Source organism: Ambystoma mexicanum, chromosome 7p (assembly GCF_040938575.1).
Source record: "Ambystoma mexicanum isolate Mex_15411 chromosome 7p, UKY_AmexF1_1, whole genome shotgun sequence".
Taxonomy (NCBI): domain Eukaryota; kingdom Metazoa; phylum Chordata; class Amphibia; order Caudata; family Ambystomatidae; genus Ambystoma; species Ambystoma mexicanum.
The window spans coordinates 147,019,496-147,045,314 of NC_090939.1; the positions used below are offsets into that span (position 1 = coordinate 147,019,496).

Sequence of the window (25,819 nt, forward strand, 5' to 3'; positions counted from 1 at the left end):
AGTGGGAGAAGTGGCGTCCTGTTGTCGGCTTCAGTTCGGTATACACCGTGCTCTGAGCTTTGGTGCGATTATCGGATCGATGTCAGGCCTCGTGTGCTGTTGGTGCGGCTTATGTGTTGTTTCTTTGTTGCGGGTTGTTTCTGCAGGTGAATTTTGGAAGATTTTACTTTTTGCATCATAACCTTATGTCTCATTTGCCGTGCAATCATCCGATCTAAGACTGTCTAGACTCCTGCAGCGAACCTATGGACCTCTGAAGCCTCCACTCTCCTGCCAGTGGAACAATGGGAGGAGAGTGGCTGGTGAGAGGGGACCTGGTAGCTGCAGCTGCTGCTGGGCGTGCGTCGGTGGTGTGCGAGTGAGTGAGTGAGTGGCAGGCGCGCAGCCTCAAAGGAGGCTTTCGAATTCATTTCCTGTGGTGACATGTGGGAGAGCGCCTGCACTCTCACACATCTGCACTCGCTGGGAGAGACGGCTGCTGCCCTGCCTGCTGAAGCTGCATAACCCGGGCCCACTATGGAGCTGAAATGGGCCGGAGCCGCGGCTCTGCTGCTGACCACCCTCCCTCCTGCAGGTAAAGGAACCGCCGTGTTCACAGTACGAGCTCGGGGCCCTGACAAGGAGTCTCCTGGCGAGCTCATCCGGCTAGCCCTATTGTTCGGCGCTACAATGGGGGGGGGGGGATTTTTATTTGACAAGTCTGCCATGCAATCTTTGACCTACTTGAGTCTTTTATAAAATAAAGACGGAAGGGGAGATGGCGAGGAAACGGTGGGCCTGTCAAAAGCATGCTACATTGTCACAGCCAGGAAATGTGACCTCGCCCCCGTGCCATCTTGACGAATAAACTTTGCCCGTGTGAGAGACTTTAGTGACGCAGGAGTCAGGACCCTTGCATTGTGCACCCCTAACCATAGAAGGTGCTGCTTGTGTGCACCTGCCCGCGAGCACGTTTAAAACGGACCTGACGCCGACAGTGATGCAAGAAAGATACAGGGCCAAGACTGGGCCTATATGAAACAGGCTGCAGAAGAACCCCCCGATTAAAAGCGTGTGTGTGTTTTTCTTGGAGCGTCTCTCATTAGCTCACGCCCAATATGCAAGAGCATCGCCAGGAATCAACTTCAGGGGGCAGGGGGAGGTACAGAGGGGGCCACAGACAAGTGGGGGGGGGGCGCCTATAAAAGGGCAATATGTGACATCACACTCCTGCAGGGAAGCTTCTGTGCACACAAAACTACCACAGCCCACTGCACCTCCCCTCCCCTCCCCTACCGTGGGTTGGGCTCACTTACTATTCCCAACAGTAGGGGTGTCACGGTATTAGTTTTATGACGGTACAATAACCTTCTTGCCAAATGACGGTATATCATGGTTATCGCAGTATAGCAGGTGGAGTTAACTAATCTTAACAAATATTTTCTAAAAGGTCATACATTGTCATATTTATCATCACAAACAAACCCAGGCACCCAGGGCCAGAATTGGGCTTTTCAATATACTTTCCACTGAAATGCCACCCCTTGCTTCCACCAAACTCAAACACATGTGTGGAGAGGAGGAGGGGCGGGGGGAGCCCTGCTGCGACTGGCAAAGCAAACTGAATGGCTTTTCTTAAGTAGTAATTTAGGCTTTTAGCCCCCCCCCCCCACTGGCTACTGGTGAAGATGAACATGTTGCCATTTTGATAACCTGCATGCCACAGATCAATGGAGTCTGATGGTAGTATACGCTTGTGCGCATACACACACGCATACGCACTCTCTCTTTACGTTACAGTCTTTAGTTTACTTGCGGGCCAAAAGGTGTTTAGTAATCACAGACATGTTACACCTTGGTATGGCAGCAGGGAATACCCACAGAGATGAGTAAATTTCGCCGTGTGACTTATATGTAAATTCAATGATGGAACCAGGGAAATCCCCCATTGTCATATGTTTAGAAAACATTATCCATTATAAATATATAAACCTCAAAGCCGCCAACCCAAAGTAAACCCTTTTTCTTCTTGGCACTGTATTTATTCTTCCTATTGCTAACATATTGATTTTGTGTCAAGCACGTGTGGTTTATGGAATGGCATTTAAAAACTGCTCCAACTGAAACTACTTGGCAGACGGCACATCAAACAGTGCAAGACCAAGACTGCGCAGCACTTGCTTACTGCAGACTTTCCAAATCCGATTGAAAAGCACACTTAACGGTATGAACGATATACCGGTATAAACAATGTGACGGTTATTATTGTTCAATTAAGTGGTTCACGGTATCTTTAACAGTATACCGTAATACCGTTTCATCCCTACCCAACAGTCCAGTGAAGGCTGAATGGCACCGGTATACTCCGGGTAGTGGAATACATACACGGTGCTATTCTGCATTGTTGTACTTATATTTCATGCTTTTATCTCCTCCTAATTTAGCAAGGTGGCTGTCGCATGCAGTCACTAGCTGGTGCCGTCATGTTGACACCTTTAACCAGCCCGGTATGTTATTCCAATTTGCATTCTGGGATTTGTAGTTTAACCTTTCACTTAGTAACGTGAGCACCCAAAAGTCCCGTTATGCAAACTGCAATCGGCTAAAAAGCACTCTACATCGACCGTGTCTCAGACACTATGGTGCCACTGGACCGCTGCAGCTTTCATTGAGATGACATTTTGTATCCTACCCCGCACTCTTGCATCCTCCAATGCCCTCTCACCAAACAATGCTTACTTCACGCAAATACGAGCAGTGACGCGCAGAGTGTTTACACTTTTTAGCCATTCGAATGGCTCGCTCACATACTTTTATGTGGTGGAGTTTTTATCAACACTAACCAAATTGTGCGAATGTGCATTCAAAATATTAATCTGATCAAAATGGGATCCAGTCCCAAGGCTGATCTCGTTTAGATCGACATCACGCTGGAGAGCGTTCGCGAGATCCCTGGGAGGATGCAGCACTGCAGACAGTGCAGAGAGAGTAGCCCAGCTGAGGTAGGTGGGGCACAAGGGGGTGTCCAGGATTTCAGAGGGGGGCCCTGGGCCACACCCTGGCGACGCCACTGCCAATACGTCATCTTGCAAGTGCATCCTCTATTCTGGGCCAGTTTGTGAGAGAGACTCCAGAGCTGCTTACCTTGGGAGAACAATGGAGATTCTTTTACTAATAGTACATGGCAGCCAGTAGCACCCATATAAAAGTCTGTAAATACTTTTCTTATTAGCGACTAGTTGTGACATCACTACTAGGGCCGGCCTTAAAGGCGGCAGCGCACCGGGCAGCAAAACAAAAATGTGGCATTTTTCAATGGGCGCATATGCGAAAGCATCAGCACCCTATTGTTATTAACTGCGCCCGCACCCGAGAGCAGGGCGCATTTAATTTCAATAGGACACCTGCTGTGCCTTCTCCCACCACGCCAGCTCGAGCGAGACGTTGAAATACTCCCCTGAGCTGACGTGGGTGTTGGGTTAATGGGATACCCGGGCAGTCTCCCTGCCGGCCGTGCCCTAAGGCCGACCCTGATCACTGCTAACCTGTAATAAAGAAATGACATCACAACTTCTCTGTAATTCATTGTTGCACTTCAGTTGTGACATCACAATGCCGGCTACTAGAGCCAGCACAGAATAGAATTCCAGCTGCCACAGCAACACTTAATTAAAACTGTGACAGCTTTTCAAGCAGTTTTTTTTGGTCAAATATCCTTCTGTGACACTTTACAGCCATTAACTGATGAGGACCTGTGTGTGACAGTATTTCTATTTTGTGTACTGCTGGAGTCTAACACCTGACAGCAAGAATCTGCATGTTAATACTAATCTGAAAGCACGCAATGAAAACGTTTTCAAATGCATTTTATTAAACAGTTTCAAGCCTTTTTCTCCAACACATTAGAAGCTGGTTATTATTTTTTTTAATCATTAACCACACTAATTTTTAATTGCGTGTATGCACCAACAACTGGAAGATCTCTTACGTTACAATGTGTCCTGTGAGAATGATAGTGTACAGGTTTTGGTCCCGTTGCCTGTGTCCTGTGTAAATAACACTGTACAGGTTTTGGTCCCGTTGCCTGTGTCCTGTGTAAATAACATTGTACAGGTTTTGGTCCCGTTGCCTGTGTCCTGTGTAAATAACATTGTACAGGTTTTGGTCCCGTTGCCTGTGTCCTGTGTAAATAACATTGTACAGGTTTCAGTCCCGTTGCCTGTGTCCTGTGTAAATAACATTGTACAGGGTTCGGTCCCTTTGCCTGTGTCCTGTGTAAATAACATTGTACAGGTTTCGGTCCCATTGCCTGTGTCCTGTGTAAATAACATTGTACAGGTTTCGGTCCCATTGCCTGTGTCCTGTGTAAATAACATTGTACAGGTTTCGGTCCCGTTGCCTGTGCCCTGTGTAAATAACATAGTAGAGGTATCAGTCCCTTTGCCTGTGTCCTGTGTAAATAACATTGTACAGGTTTCGGTCCCATTGCCTGTGTCCTGTGTAAATAACATTGTACAGGTTTCGGTCCCATTGCCTGTGCCCTGTGTAAATAACATTGTACAGGTTTCGGTCCCATTGCCTGTGCCCTGTGTAAATAACATTGTACAGGTTTCAGTCCCGTTGCCTGTGTCCTGTGTAAATAACATTGTACAGGTTTCAGCCCCAGTGCCTGTGTCCTGTGTAAATAACATTGTACAGGTTTCGATCCCATTGCCTGTGTCCTGTGTAAATAACACTGTACAGGTTTCAGCCCCAGTGCCTGTGTCCTGTGTAAATAACATTGTACAGGTTTCGATCCCATTGCCTGTGTCCTGTGTAGATAACATTGTACAGGTTTGGATCTCATTGCCTGTGTCCTGTGTAAATAACACTGTACAGGTTTCAGCCCCAGTGCCTGTGTCCTGTGTAAATAACACTGTACAGGTTTCAGCCCCGGTGCCTGTGTCCTGTGTAAATAACATTGTACAAGTTTCGATCCCATTGCCTGTGTCCTGTGTAAATAACACTGTACAGGTTTCAGCCCCAGTGCCTGTGTCCTGTGTAAATAACATTGTACAGGTTTCGATCCCATTGCCTGTGTCCTGTGTAAATAACACTGTACAGGTTTCAGCCCCAGTGCCTGTGTTCTGTGTAAATAACATTGTACAGGTTTCGATCCCATTGCCTGTGTCCTGTGTAAATAACACTGTACAGGTTTCAGCCCCAGTGCCTGTGTCCTGTGTAAATAACATTGTACAGGTTTCGATCCCATTGCCTGTGTCCTGTGTAAATAACACTGTACAGGTTTCAGCCCCAGTGCCTGTGTTCTGTGTAAATAACATTGTACAGGTTTCGATCCCATTGCCTGTGTCCTGTGTAAATAACACTGTACAGGTTTCAGCCCCAGTGCCTGTGTCCTGTGTAAATAACATTGTACAGGTTTCGATCCCATTGCCTGTGTCCTGTGTGAATGATAGTGTACAGGTCTGCATTTCGCGTCCTGTACATCTGCAGGTCTTCGCCACTGTAACATAACACGTGTAGCCATGACGGTGCAGCTGTTCCAACAGTGTGAAGCACGCGGAAAACATAGTACCGAGTGTTTGTTCTCTTTATTTTGTACACACAAAGGACAGCTGTTCCGGTCTGCCGTGCATTGGCGGCGGTGCCCCATCTATTAAAGGGGGACTTTGGGAAACTGTTGCAATGTGTCCCTCCCGACCGAAAGTCAGCAAGGCAATGGTGCACTGCATCCTCTGGTCTGTTTACAAGGTACCTTTTGCCTGTATGCATGATGGAGGCTCTTGCCTTGAAGTGTGTAGTACTGGCAAGGTACAGAGTGAAAGTGCTTGAGGATAAACACGCTTCTGCGCACTTTGTTGTTGTCTCATGTGGTACCAAACCACAGCACGCCTTAAGGCGCGTGCAGAGCGCTCTGTGACCTTGTTAACAAGAAATACCACTGGTATTCGGAAACAAAGGCCGTCACAGTTAACATACGAAGGGCCTCGCTCCTGAAATGGTAATAATACGACCCCGGGGGTTAAGAGGCAAATACCGCTAGTGGTAGACTACCACCAGTTCCTGAAGGGCCCAATACGGCAGACTGGAAAAACCATGTTGTCAGTTTTGTGCCCTTAAAACACGCGATTCGCAAAACACCACAGCGAGCAGTAAAGCGTACTGTGTAAAAGTAGTGGTAATTACCACCAAAAAAAATCAGCTCTAATGAGAGAGTCTTAAAAGAATTCTTACCCGTTAGCAGTTCCTGAACTTAAAATGTGTCTCACGCTTTGCCACCTTCCTTAAATCGTGAAGAGGAGCCTTTTTTCCTGCTGGGGCCTCGCCCCACCCCCAGAATTCTAGCTTTTGTAATGTCTGATGGTATTTTACTACTAAATTACCACTGGCGATGCATTTTTAACCGCTGGCGGAATTCATCGCATTTCAGAAAAAAATGAAAAATGTGTGTTTCACCACCAGTGTTATTTTTACCACTGGCGGTCATTTCGACTAAGGTTTATACATCTGTATTTTATACCGCCGTCGGTGTACCTGAATACCACATTTAAGAAGTCATATGTACAGCAGTGTGATATGGTCAACAATATCTGCTGGCTGAATAAAAATCCCTCTGTACCTCCCCCAACAGTAGTGTGCTAATGTATAAAATGTCAAGCCCAAGGCTGGCCCCTTTCGGTTGCAGAGTGCCACGGTGATCCGGAAATAGGTTCGTGGTATAAGTAATAACATTAATAAAATAAAATATATGGGCAACTGCTGGCGATATTTGCATACCAAGCAACTGAATTTCATGGGTTAGGGAGGGGTTCATATGAGGCCATGCATTCAGCTGTTCGTGGAGGCGTCCCACTTTAACAAACCTTCTGAAGGCGAGATACCAGAAAAGGTTCACTCCTCCCACATTCCTACCACTTTCTGACCTAATTGAAGCGCCTAGAGAACTTCCTTAGTTCCAGCTCCTCAGTTCCACAACTAGTGTACAGGCCCATGTACATTGTGCAAAGTGCAGGACACAGTAGGACCACTATATATTCTAAGTAAACAGCTCCCTCTAGCGGTGACAACAGGCAAAGCTATGCGAATTGGCATTGTCTGTGTATATCCTAAGGCAACAGCTCCCTCTAGCTGTGGACAAACATACAGGGACAAACATACATCTGGCCTTTTATCATATTGTTAGATTAGCACCAAACATTCACTATTCTTTGCGAGCTGTACGTTTAATTTAATTCCCATCACTTTCTGTGTATAGTGCCTTTACAGACTTGCCATCTGGATCTTGCCTACTGCCCACCTCACTCTCACGATTCCAGAAATCCTGCCCTCCTGGACAAGCCTCTCCCGGGGCGAGCGGCGCCGTGTTTGTACCCTGTGCATCACTAAAGTGCCGATACATAGGTCATAACAGAGCCTAGGCCTGTGGTGGGGCCCTTCTCTATAGGACCAAGGATCACCGAGGTGGAGGGCAGAATCAGCATAGTGGAAGACAACTTTAATAACATGAAGGCAGAGATCGTCAAGATGCCATGGGAGTTGAAGCGCACGGTCATAAAGTGCGACGACTTGGAGTCCAGGTTCCGCCGCAATAACATCTGCATACTCGGTATCCCCGAAAACAGTGGAAACACCAAAATGGAAGACTTTGTCGAAAAACTGATCCTGAATGTTTTGGAAGGCTGGCCTCTATAGCTGCACTTCACTGTTGAGTGATCACACAGAGCCCTTGTTTCCAAGCCCAGGCCGGGAATACCTCCAAGACCAATAGTAGCCCGATTCTTCAACTACAGGGATCGCTACAAAATACTCATGCAAGCCAGAGAGAAAGACTAGCTGAGATATCAATCAAGCAAGATTTCCATGTACCCTGCACATGACATGAAACTAGTGTCATTTTCCTGCAGGAAACGTATGCACTAACACATGCCAATTTGTCCTTTGCCAAATAATGCGGGTACAATAGGTTTGTTACTTCATTCTCGACACAACCGAGGGGGCGCACTGAGCATTGTTCATAAATCACTGCAGTTCACATTGCTCGACTCCAAAGTAGACCATGCTGTCCGATGTGTTATTGCAGACAATGCTGCTCAACACTGAGGTATTATTGATAAATGCATATGGCCTGAACATAGACGACCCTAGGTTCTATGACGGTATAATTAATAACAATGCGTGCCCGGATGTGACAATCATCTGGGGAGACGACATGAACATAATCCTCAACCTCGACTTAGACCGCACGAGCACTGCGGGCAGGGCACTACCCAAGGCAGCCCATAGCATAAAGGGCCTGATTCACTGTTTTCTTATTGGATTGCGCCATTATAAAATGCTGTTGTGAATCAGGCCCAAAGACTGGCATGCACAACCTGGGGCTTGCTGACGTATGGAGGACACTGCTCCCAACAGCTCTCACATACACTTATTAATCGACTGTCCATGAAATGGGCGTCCAGTTAAAGTTACAAAATCAAAAGGATGGAATGCCAAAGGTGAGAGTGCATTCGACCGAAAACAAAAGGATCGAATTTTTTAAAAAAATGTATATTTTTTTAATTTATTTAGAATAGGTAAAAAAGGTGTTTTTACACCCAAAAAAAATATTTTGTTCGAATTGACTGGACCCTTTTGGCATTCGACCCTTTTGAGTCGAAACTTTAACCTATAACCCATGAAATGTCCTCCAGAATTGACATATTTCTAGTCTCCACCATAGCCCTTCATAAAATACTGTCCTCCCGCGTACATACTCTGATCACTCCCCACTGGTTCTCAACCTAGCCCTATCAGCGACAGTGCTCCCACGCCAATGCTGGAAGTTTACACCCCAAGCTCTACAGGACCTGGAATTCTCCTCCACAATGCGCGAACAAGTGCAATTGTATTTTGAAACAAACCTGGGCTCTTTTCGATCGATTAGCATGATCTGGCAAACATTTAAAGTATACATCAGAGGGATCGCCATGTCCACGGAACTGGGAGTGCTAAAAACTGAAAGGAAGCGCCCCCAATTTCAGCACGATCCTCCCCGCAATGAGAGACAATAAGGGACTCTCCCGTAGTGGGAATAAGACCAAGACAGAGTGCGGGTGAGCGTAAGTGGGAGTTTATCCAATGAATAGGGCATGCAAAGAACTCTGCAACCTCCGAGAGCGCTCTGTCTGACAATAGCAAAGACAGGCGTATTTCTAATACAAAAAACGTCATCAGAACCTACACACTATAGGGGGCACAAGTTAATTGGGATTGGGTGGCGTCGACTAACTATAGGTGTTGCTGCAGCGTGGTTGGTCTTGGCGTGAGGACGTCACTGGTCAGCCTCGTGGGTTGGGTTGGGCCTGGCAGGCCAGCTTGAGGTCATCCGAGCGGTGTTGGTATGCTGGGGCAGCCTGTGACAAAGATGAATACCTTTCCTGACTCGTTTGCCCTAGGCCATGCACACTGCAGTTATTCAAGAAACGACATCTAAGTTCATCAATAAATCGCTCAGCAGTTTGTCTTATAAAATAAACGCAACACATGAGGAATGCACCTCGTGAGAGGTCTGGTGGTTGTCGGTTGGGGTGAGATTTACCTGTGTCCTATTGACCGGTATTTTAGGTCGAGGGGCTGGGCTCTGGGGCCTGAGCCGAATGATACATGTCTGTCTGCCGCGTTAGAAGTTATTATATAAATGGGTCTCTGTGTCTTGTCCCAGTGATGGGGGTCGTCTTCGCACGGGGTCATGATTCTTGGGGTGGTCTAGGGGGAGGGTTGTGGAATTTACGAGAGGGTGCTGGTAGATCAGTGGATTCAAACGTGGGTTTATTACCGTGCTGTAAATAACACAGGTGGCGGGCTGTGGCCTTGGGTGCGGTACCGGGGCCTCTGACTCTCTGAAGCGGCTCCAGCTTGGTTGGGGGAGGTGAGGGAGCGCGGCACAGGCCTTAGCTTCTTTATCTGGCAGGCTTGGTAGGGTGGGAGGGAGAATGGCCTTGCATATATTCACAAAGGTTTTTTCCTCGTGCGTTGCTAACTTTTGAATGCAGAACTTTTATAATGTTCCGCCTTATTTTGATGTTATTTAAACACACATATATATATCAATTTCGTTACACATTTCTTTAATACAGTCAGTCCGAGTACCTTTTCGTTACCTAACATTATATTTACTACATGGTGTGATTATTTTATGTACATTAGACGTTACACGAGGTAGTTCTAGGTTATGGCCTACAGAGATTGATGCTCGCTGCTTTAGGTGATTAAGAAAACATATATGAGTTCAGGTTTCTACATAAAATTGTAAGAACACTTATACAGATAAAGGCTATACATTGGGTCGACATCTTTCTCTGTGGTTATAGCAGCACTAGTCCAGACCTGGGGTGGTATCATGTAGCGTTACATCTTTATGGTTTATTCACAGTTTACAGGATCTGTTTAAACAGAGGTAGTTCGTTAATACCAATACTTGAATTATTTTCTACTTTCTTCAAATAGTGATGCTTCAGCTTTTTTTTCCCGTCACCCCGGCCTCGCGGACCAGGTCATGCGGGGTGCAATATTACATTGTGAACGATAAAATGTTACAGTGTTAGCATCTCGGGTTAGCTCATACCCGTCTTTCTCATGGGAACGCGCTCGCAGCGGATCTACCAGGGCTACTGCGGCGGCGGAGATGCATGAAAGGCCCTCCAAAGGTGGGGGCCTTGTTACAGTGTGCTGAACTCACGCCATGTTTGCTAAACAAGATGGCTTCTAGGCCTAACTGAATTTTGGTATATGCAGGGAACGGATATGTGTGGGCAATGTCGTCGGCGGGTGACCCCTCCTGCACCTGGGCCCGGGTGGCATGAGGGGACGGCCACCGAGTCATGGTCCTCACCTGGGGAGATATAATGAATGCTGACGCAGATCTTCAGAGGCTAGAACTAGCACATGCACAAAACCTGTCAAAGGACACACTGGCCGACATAAAACAGGCGCTAGACAGTTTTCATGCATATGCAGACAGAAAGTTAAAACACATGGCTACGCCGGCGGCACCAAGGTGCTACGGGGAAGGTTACCGGCCATGCAAACACCTCCCTAAGCTGCTTAACAGCAAAAGCAAGGGCATGAGCATACCTCTAATACATGATTCCAGCAGGAGAGAGGTACATGGTTAGCAGACATCAACACAGTGTTTCACAAATTTTACTCCAACTTGCAGACATCACAAGACACAAAAACTGACCTAGAAACGGAGGCCTTCTTAGACAAATCTCCCAATCAAGTAAATATCTGGGACAACAAAAGACCAACTGGAGCCGCCGATTACTACAGATGAAATACTAGCAGCCATCAGAGACCTGCCTGCAGGTAAATCCCCTGGCCCTGACGTCCTCAATGCAGAAATTTACAAAGCTTTTCCGGATTTCCTCACCCAACATTTACCAATGGACCGAAGCCTTGATTATTGAAGAACTCCCTCCAACAACGCGAGAAGCCTTCAGTTTTCTACTCGTGAAGCCAGACAAATCCCCAGACTGTGGCTCTTACCAACCACTTTCATTAATCAACACAGACATCAAGATATTAGCAAAAGTGTTGGCCAACCGCCTACTGCCCTACATGCGTCACATGATACACCCTGACCAAGCGGGATTCATTCGCGACCGATCCATGGCATTCAACATCCGCAGGTTATTCAACGTCTTAGTTCAGATTGCACCTTCGGCTAGTGCTGTGACAGTGTCACTAGAGGTGCAAAAAGTGTTTCACATGGTGTCCTGGAAATTCCTCTTTTTCAATTCTGAAAAAATTACACTTTGGACCTGGGTTCATTCAAAGTATGCACTTGTTGTATACCCTTCCATGTGCAAGGGTGCGCACAAACGGACAAATATCTGCCACCCATACATTTAACCAGAGGCACGAGACAGGGCTGTCCTCTGTCCCTGCTGCTCTTTGCACTGGTCACTGGTCACGGAGCCACTTGTGAGGTGATCAGATTCAAACACTCTGACAGAAGCATAAGACTCGCAGACATCCCTGACATCATTTCCTTATACGCTGGCAGCATGCTACTTCATATTATACTAGGAGGTGACCCCTGCTTTGCACGGTAATTCCTACTTCAGTCCTAGTTTGACGTTTATTTAATGAACTCAACCAATGCTTCTGTGTAGACAATATTGCTAGTCTTTCCTGCAGGCACTAGTCTGAACAAATTGTCTTTGTTTCCCCCTCTGGAGCAAGCCACATAAAGGGTAAGCATTGCAGACTGCTTTAAAAAAAGAATCAGAAAAAGGTGTACGTCTACACCATGGAACCTACCCACATGCCAAATTTCAGGTTTTTAAGCATGTTGGGAAGAATGCTGAACATTTCAAACAGACACACACACATATTCAAACATTGCAGACTGCTTAAAAAAACGCTTAAAAAAATAATTAGAAAAATGTAGATTTTATACTTGTTACATTCTCTACACCGTGGAACCTACCCACATGCCAAATTTCAGGTTTGTAGCATTTTGGGAAGTATGCTGAACATTTCGAGCAGACACACACACATATCCACAAATGTCCCTTTTATATATATATATAGAGAGAGATTAGGGAGCCTCATGTTAATCTGCACCCAGTATTTAGAGACATGACAGAATATGCCACATACCCAGGACGACCGATCAATCAATTTAAATCCGCCCTCTTTCCACTCACAGACAGCACTATACCCAGACCCGTGGCGAGCGAGCTGCAATGGGCGACTGACCGCATGAAATACCTATAATATAATTGGTTATTCATAACATGCTTAATACCCAGAGGTTTCTAAGGGCGAACCGGGGATCGAATCTGTGTTGCTCTGTGTCATCTTGCTTCTAAGGCGAGCATGTTGCCCCTGAGCTATCCTCCCGAGACATATGGATAAGCAGGACACAGCAATCACTTTTCAGCAACAATTATGATCTATATAATGCTCAACTGAACACCCAAATGAATAGGTGGAATCACATACCCATGTCCCTAGCAGGACGTGTGGCACTCATAAAGAGGAGTGTCCTACTTAAATTGCTTTACTTATTCCAAAACATCCCTATCTGTCCAGAGACAAAATACTTCCACACCTTACATAACACAGTTTCACAATTTCTCCGGGGCAGTGTGGAAGAAATGGCAATATGTCACCAAATCCTATGACGAAGGGGGGTTTAAGGCACCCAACATTGAACTGTACTCGTAGCGGCACATCAACAGTATGCATTCTGAAGGTTATGGCCATCCTAAACCCCCTCACCCCATGTGAAAATTGAACAAAAAGCTGGGGGTGACTTCATTATACGAACCCCACTAGTCGCAAATACATACTGATCCTGGCGCATTCGATCCACTGGGAACCACCCTGATGGCATGGCAAAAGATATTTAAACTAACGCGTTCCACGTCACCATATAGCAAACATATGCCACTATGGAGTATGGCGATCAGCTGGCATTCCACCTACAATGGACAGGTCCACACAACTAAGCTGGCGGGGTATAGACTCTAACGTGATAGGAGACATGCATACAAATGGGACGTTCCTATCATTGCGCCGAGAGGCAGCATCAGCTGCAACCTTCATTGCGGCCGAGAGGCAGCATCAGCCGCAACGTTCCTATCATTGCGGCCGAGAGGCAGCATCAGCCGCAACGTTCCTATCAGTGCGGCCCAGAGGCAGCATCAGCCACCATTACTGTCTGCTCCCAGTTCAGGCTGAACCATCTCAGAATGAGATCAGCCGACAAAAAAAGATGACCTGTCTTCCCTGATGAGCCAGCAGAAGACCCCATCTTAACACACATCATACACCCCTGGGCCTGTCGACACATAGTGGCCACACTGTACTGCCTGAAACAAGGTGCCGGTCCTACATCCCTAGGCACACTGCATTTGAAATGGGGCAATGACCTAGAACGGACCATCTCTGACGATGACTGGCGGCATATGTGCAGACCTGCAGGGAATGTGTCCCTCAACTCAAGTTTCTGGATACTGCAGTGGAGAGATTTCAGGGCTGGAGAGATACAGTCCCTGGGCTTGAAACCAAGGATAAGTCTTGCAGCCCTGTTTGGGTTAGTTGAAGGGGGTAAAGAGTAGAGGTAGGCAGATTGAGAAAGGCTGTTGCAGTAGTCCAGCCTATCGAGAGCCAGGGCTCTGGAGACAGTGAGCTTCTGGGGGAAAGTGGGAAAAGGTAGAATACTTCTGAGGAGGTGCACCTGGAAGTGGGCCTTCTTGGCAAGGTCCTTGATATGAGTAGAGAAGGAGAAAGTGGAGTCGAAGATGACTCCAAGGTTTTTTGCCTTACAGGAAGGCGAGGGTAGAGAGCCCAAGGAGGGCAGCCAGAGTGAGGGAGGGAAAGCGGGAACAGGTGTCCCAAAGAGAAGGATATCCGTCTTACTGGCATTAGGGCAAAGATAGTTGGAGGCGCACCAATCCTGAATCGCGCATAGACAGTCAGGAATGAGCGAGGGATGAGAAGAGGCTGAGGGAAGGCTGAAAGAGCTGAGTGTCATCCACATAACACTGAAAGTTAGAAGAGAAGGTAGAGATCAGGGGAGCTAGAGGGGAGAGTTATAGACATGCAAGAGACAGGGTGAGAGTATAGAGCCCTGTGGGAACACCACCTGTGGAGATAGAGGTGGGGGAGAAAAAGGACCCAAGATGGACCTGGGAGGGATGGTCTAGAAGGAAGGAGGTTAGCCGTGCCAGGGCCTGATCCGTGATGTCCATGTTCACAAAGAGTAGGTTGATCAGGGTGGCGTGTTTGACCGTGTCGAAAGCAGAGGAAAGGTCAAGGAGAATGATGACAGAGTGAGAGCTGGAGTGGAGCTTAGAGAGCAGATCTTCACTGTTGTTTAGGAGAGCAGTTTCCATGCCTCTAGTTGCTCTGAAGGCAGACTGATGGTCATGGAGACAACCAACAGATTCATTGTGGAGAGGAAGCTGGGAGATGGGCAGCTTTTCCAGGAGTTCGCCCAGGAAAGAAATGATAGAAATCGGGCAATAGTTTGCCGGACAATGTAGGATCAGCAGAAGGCTTTTTTAGGAGGCGCTGCACAAGGCAGTGCTTGAGGACAGAGGCAAAAGATCCAGTGTCAAAAGAGTGATTGTAGAAATTGGCCGAGGCTGGAGCGAGGGTGGCAATGTTGCAATCTGCGCACAGTTGCATATAATTACCCGGATCCCCTGATCTTGTTACGACATGCTCAATAATGCTTTGTTCTTATCCTTTTCTTTATCCTTCCTCCTCTCACTGTAACACACAATATATGTACTATTGTTCAGCCAAGTGAATAAATAAATTATATATTTTAAAATGATTTCCAAAAAAAGAACAGATGATTGTTATGCTAAGTTTCCTTTAGAAATAGGTATATAGGAACACTCCTCAGATATTGAATACATATGGCAAGGATAGGCTTACGGATATAGGAAGGTGCAGGGAGAGTTAAGCAACTGGGGCACAAGGCTGAGATTCACAAAGCGAAAGAAACCGGTGTCACAGATTGTGGAACACTTGCGTCCCCTGCACACCAAGTGTGTTTGTGTATACAAACAATGTTTATGATATTATTACAACATGGAATGAAAGAAAAACAATTTGTTCATGGAGTTTTTATACCCAAAGGAATGTTATTATAGAAATCAGTATAACATCCAGTAGATACATATATTAGTTCCAATCACATTTAATAAATTATATAGTTAGGTGTATGTTGTCCTCCGGGGGTAAAGAGTCTTGGTCGTATAAGTGAAATGTATGGGGGTAACTCCAGAAGTAGTGGTCCACGTAACATAGCAATTGTGGGGGTGGGGGTAGGGTAGGGAGAAACAGCTAGGGGAGGTGGAAAGAAGGATAAGGCTCCTTATTATGGTGAATGTCCAGAAGCGATGTTCATGATCACAATTTTTTGAATATTCCAATGGTACAGTCCATGGTTCAACAGGTCAGATAGAAAAATGCATAACAGTTTTTAGACACAACAACATTTGGTTAAGTTGTGGACAATAGTAAATGCTGAATGTGGCTATCATTTGCACACTTTCCATTTAGGTACTCTGATGGTGTAGTCACTTGTACAATGAATCCAGCAGGAATAACATAATAGTTATTATATACACCTATATTTAATTAAGTTGTAGGTAGTGGTGTATATTCAATGTGGCAATCATGGTGGTTAGCTCAGTTTTATAAGTGGTATCATAAAAAAGCACCCCGATAAAAATTCTCGCTCATTTCATTAGGGCTCAGGCTGTCCAGCTTGTCGATCCAATATAGTTCCCTTTGGTTCAGTCTCTTTGTATTGTCTCCTCCATTTGGTGATTTATGTACTTTTTCCAAAACCATGTATCTCAATTGTGCTACTGAGTGTCTTTTCTCAGTGAAATGTCTGGCGACCGGTAAGCATACATTTCTAGTCCTTATGTTGCTCTTATGTTCTTTGCAGTGGTCTTTTACTTCCCCCATTGTTTGTCCCGCATAGAAAATACTGCAGGGACAGTTGAGTCCATAAATGACGGACATTGTGTCACATGTTGTGAAATTCCTGAGCTTGATTTCAGCCCCCGTACAGGGGTGTCTCACATAACTGCCTTTCATGATGTTGTTGCAGTTGCTGCTGTGTAGGCAAGCAAATGTGCACCTTTTTCTTTCTTTTGTAATGTCGTTTGACTGCTAGGTCTAATTCTTTCAGCTTTAACCAATTGGTCCCTGAAGTTCGTACTTCTCTTGTAGACCATAAGTGGCGGTCTCAGAAATAGTTTTTGCAGCTGCGTGTCCAGTTGAATCAATCTCCAGTTTTTCTTAATAAGTCTGGTTATTTGGTGACTTTGACTCAAGTACTTGAGAGTGTAGAGGAAAGGAATTTCCTTGTTTTTAGGCTTGCTCATTAGGATATCTTCCCTGGGAACATCACAGGGGGATCAGAGGGGGTGGGGATGGCCTGTGGGGACAGAGGGAGTAAACACATGTTGGTGCATGCTTACCTGCTGTCTGAGCAGGGGTCAGGCCCTGGGCCCTCCTGGTCTGAACAGGTCCAAACAGGAATTGCCCTTTTCTTCGTCAGCCCTTCACTTCGGACACCCGGTTGAGAGACGCCCATGATCTAAGAGTTAAGAGCAGGAAGGAAGAGGCAGGGCTAAGAAGGTGGGTGCTGCTTAGGCCAGGTGACCTAGATCCACTTGCACCTGCTCCCATCTGCAAAGGAAAAGAGTCTGGAGGGCTCCTTAAGTAGCGAAAAATAGCAGCAACCAGGAAGGCGCCAGGTGGGCAGGGCTTAGGCCAGCAGACCTAGATCCACTTGCACCTGCTCCCCATCTGCAAAGGAAAAGAGACTGGAGGGCTCCTTAAGTAGGGAAAAAGAGCGGCAACCAGGTAACACTATATACACATAGGGCCTCATTCCAAGGTTGGCGGTAAGGGGTTGTTTTGCTCTCCAAATGTGCACGGACACTTCATCACCAGTACATGTGTAGAGCAAAGAAAAATTATTTGAACGCAGGTAGGCGAAGCAATAACTCACAGCCAAATACGCAGTTAGTGAAATAATGAGCACTCATACGGCTATTTATTCATAGCTTGGAAGCAACAAGTGATAACACAGAAATAAATCACAGAAAAGAGAGAATTCAAAAGAAAATACATCACCTTGGGTGTAACTGAATCCCTCATCTCGCCAGAAGCAGCTGGAAGACCCCGGTAACAGCCAGGCCAAGAGCACAACAGCCCACAGGTATGTCGGACAAAGGCGTCCCCCTTCCGACTGAGGTCTTTGTGCTTATCTCATCTGACCGCTGAAGGGTTCCGCATATATGCAGTCCTCAAACAGGGGTGGCAATTTCTCGAAACATCTAGCAATGCGCTTGCGCATTGATAAGTGACCGTTGGTTGCCAGCTGGGTCAACCGACAGTAACCTCAAGGAGCAAAGCGCTTCCCTCCTCTCCTAGGAACAAACGCCACAGAAAACAGTTCCATAACTCATAGCAAGACATAACAAAACCAGCTTTCCATGCAGAATGTCCTTGACTGGCTGCATACCAGGTTTGGAAAGCATGTTTTTTCAGCAAAGCAAATTCAGCTCTCAGCAAAGTAAGTACAGCATTTCACTGAGGCATGGAATAAATATCCATTATGGCTCTCAGTGCCCCCAGAATGCACTGTGCACCAGCGCCATGTTTTAGCTCAAGCATAACAATTCCACCCTTGGATATTTATCTTCCATAGCCCAGTGGCAGAGGAGCCGGTCTCTGGAACCGACAAAACATTAGAACTAAGTTGGGAATGCATTGAAAACAACATCAACAAGCAATTATGAAAGCTAATATAATACAAATGCAAGCAAAAGCGTAACGCAGTGTACCCCCAATATCAGGAATCCATGAAAATAACCAATCCCACCAATTCCCAGTATGATCTTGGGACACTTGAGAAATGAGATCCCTCAAACCTCGAATATGACTTTCAATGGATCGTGAATGGTCACTTAGATTGAAACAACACATACCTTCAACTGCGTTACAATCTAAATTATGCTTCAGCAATAGATAATCAACGGCAGCCCTGTTTTGCAAAGTTGCTTTTCTAATAACTTTGCTGTCAAGGAGTAACTCTTCTAATGCCTGAGAAGTATGATTGAGTCCTTTTACTACTAGACATGCTAATTTGATTAAAGATTTGTAACCCCCAGCAGCTAAACCCCAAACTCCCACTAATGAAAGGGTTAATGCTAGAACCTCAGCCTCCGATAGCAAATGCACATGTGAATCACAATCGGGGGATAGACCCACAGACTCGAAAGGTGACCTTTTGCTTCGAGATATTGCTGGGTGTAAACGGAACATCATTAGTCCTAATCGAGTTAAGGCACATGGACCTCCGGAAATGTTAGCTGGAATGTAAGTGTATGTGATGTTGCCACAGGAAAAGAGCCATCCTGTTGGAAGTTTCACATGATTCAGATGACTGGCAGCTATCACTGTATGATTGCAAGACATAGTATTATTCATACTGGTACATGTGCTTGGAACTCGTGAACACAATCGTTTCTCGAACACAGTTTGATTTTGCTGTTTGGTTAAATTGAGCTGTTGGCATTTGCCAATTTCTTTTGCATTGCATGTTATAAGGTAACACACATCGCCTTGAGTTGCATTGTAGGTTATTTTTTTTTTTTTTAAGTATTTTATTGGTTTTGAGACAGGAATTAATGAATACAAACTTTACGAATTATAACAAATAAAAAAGAACAACAACAAAAACAACAGTCTTCGTGTGATGATACATTTAGAGTCCGGGATGGCTTGTGAATAACAGAATACTGATTGTTCGGGAAGTGAGGGGAAAACAGTTTCAAGGGGCATCGACTCTGTGATGGTGCAAAGGACAATACTACGGAGCGTTATGGGTTCTCAGGGAGGCTTATGGTCTGCGTTGAAGCGCATGTCTCTCAGGAGGGCCTTCCAGGAGTCCAAAGTGCCACTTGTGGCGTCCCCACTGGTTATGGTTCCTTCCTGCCAGGCTCTAGTTTCGGCAGCCGTCCATCTTTCCATCTCATGTAGCCACCGTTCGTGCCTGGGACCAGCAGGTGTCTTCCAGGCCATTGCTATGGTTCTTTTTACTAATATGCAAGATAGGTCCATCAACTTCACAATATGTTTGAGTTTACTTGGTCTGGGGTAGGTTCCTAGTAGACATTCTCCGGGTGTCCAGTCGTATCTTTCCATTCCAGCGTCCTTGCAAGACTGTTTGGCTTTGGACCAGAGTGACATCGCCCTCGTACAAGTCCAGAACATGTGGATCATATCCGCCTTGTCGTTCCCGCACCATGGGCACGCCGGTGAGACCTTCTTGTTGAATGAAGGGACCCTTTGGGGAGTCATGTAAGTTCGGTAAAGGACGTTCAGCTGTATTTGACCAAATCTGGAGTTTCTTGACACCTTCTTGGGGTGTATTAGTGCTCTCTCCCATTCCTTGTCGGTGAATGGCGTTTCAAGGTCTGCTTCCCATCTCGCCTTCAGTGCCATTCCTTTGGGATTAGGTTTATCGATGAGCTTGTTGTAAAGCCTGGAAATTGGTCTCCATCCATCCGAGAGGTCATGCAGTTCCTGAAGCAGCGGATCTGGGGTGGGTTCCTCTGGCCAGCTGTTCCACTGCTTCTTGGCGGCCTGTTTGAGCCTGTGGTACCAGAGAAATTATCCCTTTGAGAGTCCTTCAATGTCCTGTAGCGACTCAAAGTCCCTGAATCCCTCTTCTCCGAACAAGTCCCCACACGTGTATATGCCAGCTTCTTCCCATCTCCTAGCTACGGAGAGGTCTGCCCTAGTTTTGCACACATCCGCCACTATAGGGTTGTCGGGAGAGTATGGGTGCTTCACCTTCCTTATGTAGCAGGTCCTGGCCCATATCTTCCTGCCGAGCACAACAATTAGGGGGATGTCCAAGGGTTGCCGGAGAGGGTACCACAGAGTTTCTTTAGGGATTAGGTTGGTAGGGTATTGTTTCAGTAGCCCTAATTCGGCCGATGTTTCATCTGATAACCACTTCGTGATGTGGCTGAGCTGGGCGGCCAGGTAGTAGAGCTGTAGGTTTGGGAGTTTTATTCCTCCCTCTTTATGTGGCAGAGTTAACGTGGCCAGTGACAGTCTGTGCCTGTGGGGGCCCCACAGAAAGTCCCCGATGATAGCTTCTAGTTTCTTGAAGAACTGCGGCGGAACATAGTGGGAAATGTTCACGAAGAAATACAGGAATCTGGGGAGAATTATCATTTTGGCGATCGCCGCTCTTCCCACCATCGCTAGTGGGAGCTTGGACCAGAATTTTATAGATCTTCGGAGGTTGGTGACTGCGACTTCAGTGTTGTGCTCATGTGTGAGCTGCGGAGTGTGGCCCACATTAATTCCTAGGTACCGGAACTTGTCAAGTTGCCACTTTATTCCTATGGGCGGGAGGTCGTTTGCCGGGATGTCTCGCAATCTGGCTGGGGGGAAATGCGGAGGATTTGTGTCTGCTGAACTGTATTCCGGAGTATTTCGCAAAGTTATCAAGTACCTCCAGTGCAGTCGGTGCATTGACTTCGGGATTCCTTAGGTAGAGAAGGACGTCATCTGCATATAGCGATATTATATTGTAGACATTGCCCACCTTAATGCCAGCATCGAAGAATTGTCGCCGGAAGTATATGGCGGGCGGTTCTAGACCCAGTATGTATAGCATGGGCGAGAGTGGGCATCCCTGCCTCGTACCCCTCTGTATTTCCCAGGATTCCTCAAAATTCCTCAAGACCTCCACAAGCCACTCCCAATAGATGGAGTCGAAGGCCTTGTTGGCGTCGAGTGACAGTATCGCTAGGTCTTCATCGGACTCGTAGGTTTCGGCCATGATGTGCTGTAGCCTACTCAGGTTAGCTGTGGTGTTGCGTCCGGGAACGAATCCATTCTGGTCTTCGTGAATAATGGACCCCATCACTCTAGCAAGTCTGCTGGCCAATATCGAGGTGAGGATCTTGCTGTCATAATTTAGCATGGCCAGAGGTCGATAGGAGTCACAATCAGTGGGTGGTTTGTGCGGCTTAAGCATGGGGATGATTATAGTCTCTTTCATAGTGTTGGGCAGGATCCCATTTGCATAGGCTTCCTGGTAAACTTCGTGTAGGATGGGAGTGAGAATAGATTCATATGTTTTGTAAAATTCCGGCGGGAGTCCGTCACTGCCAGGGGCCTTGTTGGTGGCGAGCGACCTGATAGCCTCCCTTACATCTTCGGGAGAGATCTCCAGCTCCAGTTTGTCTCTCTGCTCGCTGGATATTTGGGGTAGGCCTATCTCTTCTAGGGTTTCTATTATTGTCTCGGTGGGTATCTGGGCTTCATGGGCGTACAGTTTTGAGTAGAATTTAGCGAATGCCTCATTGATCCCCATTTGCGTCTTGTGGGATACTCCATCATCCCTTATCTCCATGGGCAGGTGTTTGGGGTGTTCATGCCTGCACAGCCAGGCCAGCAGTCTGCCCGGTTTGTCTGACTCTTTGTGGGATCTAGTGGTGTATGTTGCAAAGTCAAATTTCTCCAGTCTATCCCAGGACTTCTGACATTTTTCACGGGCTACTTTCAGTTTCCCTTCGACCTCTGGAGAAATGTCTTAGGTGGCTTCCATGCGGGTGATCTCTGCTTCATGTGCCTCCAGGGTCGCCTTTAACTGTCTGCGGGTGCCGCCAGCTCTGGATATGATTTCTCCCCTGGTAACCACCTTCATGGCTTCCCACAGTGTGCTCCAGGTGGACACTGATCCTTTGTTGATTTCAACATAATCCTCCAATCTGTCAGCAAGATCTTCTCTGAACGCCGGGTCATCTAGTGTCGCGGTGGGCATCCTCCACAAGGGAATCGGGGGTCTGGGTCCCCTTAGCTGCCATTGCATGCTCAGCGGGGAGTGGTCAGAGATAGATCTCCCCAAGTACTCGGAAGCTATTGCCAGCGGGACCTGTTCCCTATCTATGAACAAGTAATCGATTCTTGTGTGGACTCCGTGGGGGGCCGAATAATGTGAGTAGATCCTGTCAGCTGGGTGTTGTGTCCTCCAGATGTCCACCAGGTTAAGTTGGTTGATTGTTTCCGTCAGGGTGCGAGTTGCGGGGTTGCTTGATTGGGGGGGAGGAAGGGATCTGTCCATGGCTGTGTCCATGACGCAATTGAAGTCTCCACCCCATATGAAGGTACGGCCACGATGGTGTGCCAACTTGGCATTTAATACGCTGAGGTATGACGGGATTCCGTGCTGTGGGAAGTATGTGTTGGGCAGGCAAATCGGCGTCTGTTCTATGGTGCCCCACATTATCACAAATCTTCCTGCCTTGTCGGATTCGCACCCCTGTAGCTGGAAGGGCATGTTCGGGTTCACCCATATTAGTGCGCCTCTCGCATATTTGGAGTATTGGGACCCACACAGAGTCCCTTCCCATCGGTCTGCTAGTCTTCACATTGCGTCCTCCGTGAGATGGGTCTCTTGTAACATCGCAATCGAGACTTTTTTCCTTCTGAGGTAGGATTGAATGCGATTCCTTCTGAGGTACGAGCCCATTCCCCTCACGTTCCACGTCATCACGGTGAGATGTGACGCCATTGGTTCAGTGTTCTAGATTTGGGATGAGATACAATCCATTTGGCCTGATGTGGTGTCAGGCCGCTGATAGCGGGCTGCATGCTGGCGGCCTCTGGTTCGCGATCACTTGGTTTATCACCTGTGTCCATCTTGTGTCTTACTGGCATTAGTGAAACGATGACTGTGAAACTAACGAAACTAGTAACATAACTCAAACTGGTGCACCCAGCGACTACAACACTGTCGCGGTGCTCAGGTGCACTCGAGCCGTCTGCACCCATCCGGGGATCGGGCGCGAGTTGGGTCGGGCGAAGAACTGGCCCGATTCTGTTTTTCGCTGGGGGTGGGGCTGGTGCGAGGCGGCAGGGCCGAACGAGGGCCGTTTCCTATGGCAAACTGTTGACTGGATTACCTTCTGGGGTCCGGCAATGTGCGTTTCATGTATGCTTTATGGCCGCGTGCAGGCGCCGTGAAAAGGTCTATGGGGTTTAGTCTTCCTTCCGTGGAGCGTCCTTGCCTTCGGCAAGGTTATTATCTTCTAACCACATGTTGGCTGCCTCCGGGTTGTCGAGGAATACCACTCGGCCATTGTAGATGACTCTTAGGCGGGACGGGTAGAGCAACCTATATTTGAAGTTCAGTTGGCGAAGCCTAGCCTTGATCGGGACGAATGAATTCCTATCCCTCTGCACCTTCTGAGTGTAGTCCGGGTATATGGAGATCTTGGAGTCTCCTCGTTCGATAGGACCTGTTTCCCTGGAGTGTCTCAATATGATTTCCCTGTCCTGAAAATGTAGTATCTTGGCTATTATTGGTCATGGGTGTGAGCCGGGGGGCGGCCATTTCTGGAGGGACCTGTGGACCCTTTCGACCGCGAATCCCTGTGACAGCTTGCCGGCTCCAATCTCTTGTATCAGCAGGGTTTCGACATAGGATGTGGTATTGAAGCCTTCGTTCCCCTCTGGGATTCCCAGGATCCTGATATTCCCCCGCCTGGCCCGACCTTCGGCCTCTTCAGCCCTTTCATCGAGGATTGCGACCTTCCTTTTTAAGTTCGAGACTTCGGACTGTAGGGCTGCGGTGGTCCCGGACGTTTCCTCTGTCGTGTTCTCTAAGGTCGACACCCTCTCCGCCAAGTTGCGAGCATCCTGTCGGATGAGTTGTATATCTATCTTAAACTCATCTATCTTGGAGTCGATATGGGTTTTCAATGAGGCAATAGCGTCGAGGATCTGGGAGTGGTTATCACTGGCCTCCGCCTCAGTCGGCCGAGTGTTTTCGGTGGGGCTAGTTTTGGCTTGGGTGGGGGTCTTTGCCCTAGTTGAAACAAAGGAATCCATTGTGGCAGCGTTAGTTTTGTTTTTGGCGGCCATTTTGGGAGAGCAGGAGCAGGTGCATTAAAGTTCGAGATCTGTGTGACCGCCGGGATAAAAAAGTTGGGGGCCACTTATGTGTCCAGAAGGGAGGTTCACGAGTTAAGCGAACCCAGAGTGTTCGATGAGTGTGATTGGGAGAAATCTGGGGCGCTGGCCGCCAGTGATGTGAGTACTCCGGGCCTCCACAAGCTTTTCCAGGCTCTCGCTATCACTGCCCCCACCGCGCTTGCACCCCGGTCACAGGCGTATTGGTATTGGGGCGCGTGGGGCACAGCAATGGAGGTGCTCCAGCCGAGGAGGTGGACACAGGCAGCGACAAAGGAGGGCAGAACCAGGGGTCCCACTAGCGGGCGTCTTGCGGTTGCACGCACCTTGTTCGCCAGGCTCCTGCGTCCCGTGTTCACTCCGCAGTCTCGACCATGATCTGGGGTGGCTCCTGGGGTCCAAAGGCTGGCAGCGTCTGCGCGTTCTTCTGTGTGCTCCTCCGTCCGGGTGCTCGCTGTCTGGTCGTGGTGCGGGGGTCCACAAGCTCAGGAACCCTCGCGTGTTGCCTTGTTGGCGCGCAATGTCAGCCGGAGCAGGGCGAGAGCCCGGGATTCCGGCGCCTGTCTCGGTCGGGTGTCGCCAGTCGACGCCTCCTCTCCGATCCAGACTGGTGCCCAGGCCCGGGAGCGCAGAAGTGTGTATGCTCCACACGGAGACCCCGGCAAGCTGTTCAGGCCGCCATCTTGGAGCCGGGCCCGGCGGGGGAGGGAGCGTGTTCCGGGCCCGCCACTGCTGTCCAGGGGGTCCGATAATCAACCCTTCGAGCGATTCTTGGAGGGAACCGCTTCCCCCACAACTGCGTACTTTTCAGCGGGTTATTGCTTCTCGTATGCCGGGGAAAAAGGATCAGGAAACGGCGTCTCGGCCGGAGCTCAGCGGATCAGCCGCTGCACGCCATCAGCTCCAGGCCACGCCCCCCATTGTAGGTTATAATACGTATCAAGTTTCCCCATTTGCAATCCGTTTCCTGGCAAAACCTGCAGTACTCATAGACGGAAAAGGATTGCCTAATATCTAAATCTTGAACCAAAGAATCATTGTGCGTGATGCTTTAGAACCGGAACTGGCGTCGGCACCGCTACTAAGCACATAGTCAGTAAAGCTTCAGCATTGGGCACGTCAGTGAGGCAAAAGTGCGTAATGTTAAACACCTGTTTTGCCAGATATGTCCACATATTCTCCGTTTGGGTGATCATTGGGGAATATTTTCGCCGTCCTGAAGACACCTCTCGCATAGCTGGGATCAATGTTGTTTTCACTTGCACCTGACCTGTTTGTCGCATTCCATAAATCCATGTCTTCGGTCTGGCTG

General features: G+C 47.7%; 1 protein-coding gene across 3 annotated transcripts in view; it reads left to right on the forward strand.

The window, feature by feature from the left end:
• Positions 1-401: 401 nt before the first annotated feature.
• CD247 (CD247 molecule) overlaps positions 402-25,819 on the forward strand; it is a 385,722-nt gene continuing 360,304 nt past the window's right edge. For 2 of the 3 annotated variants that reach the window (XM_069635936.1, XM_069635937.1), the window contains exon 1: positions 406-574. In XM_069635936.1, the coding sequence (XP_069492037.1) occupies positions 517-574 (58 nt within the window). In that variant the 5' untranslated portion in view covers positions 406-516. Of the gene's footprint in view, positions 575-25,819 lie in introns of all 3 variants that reach the window. The other variant, XM_069635938.1, reaches the window with a different exon arrangement.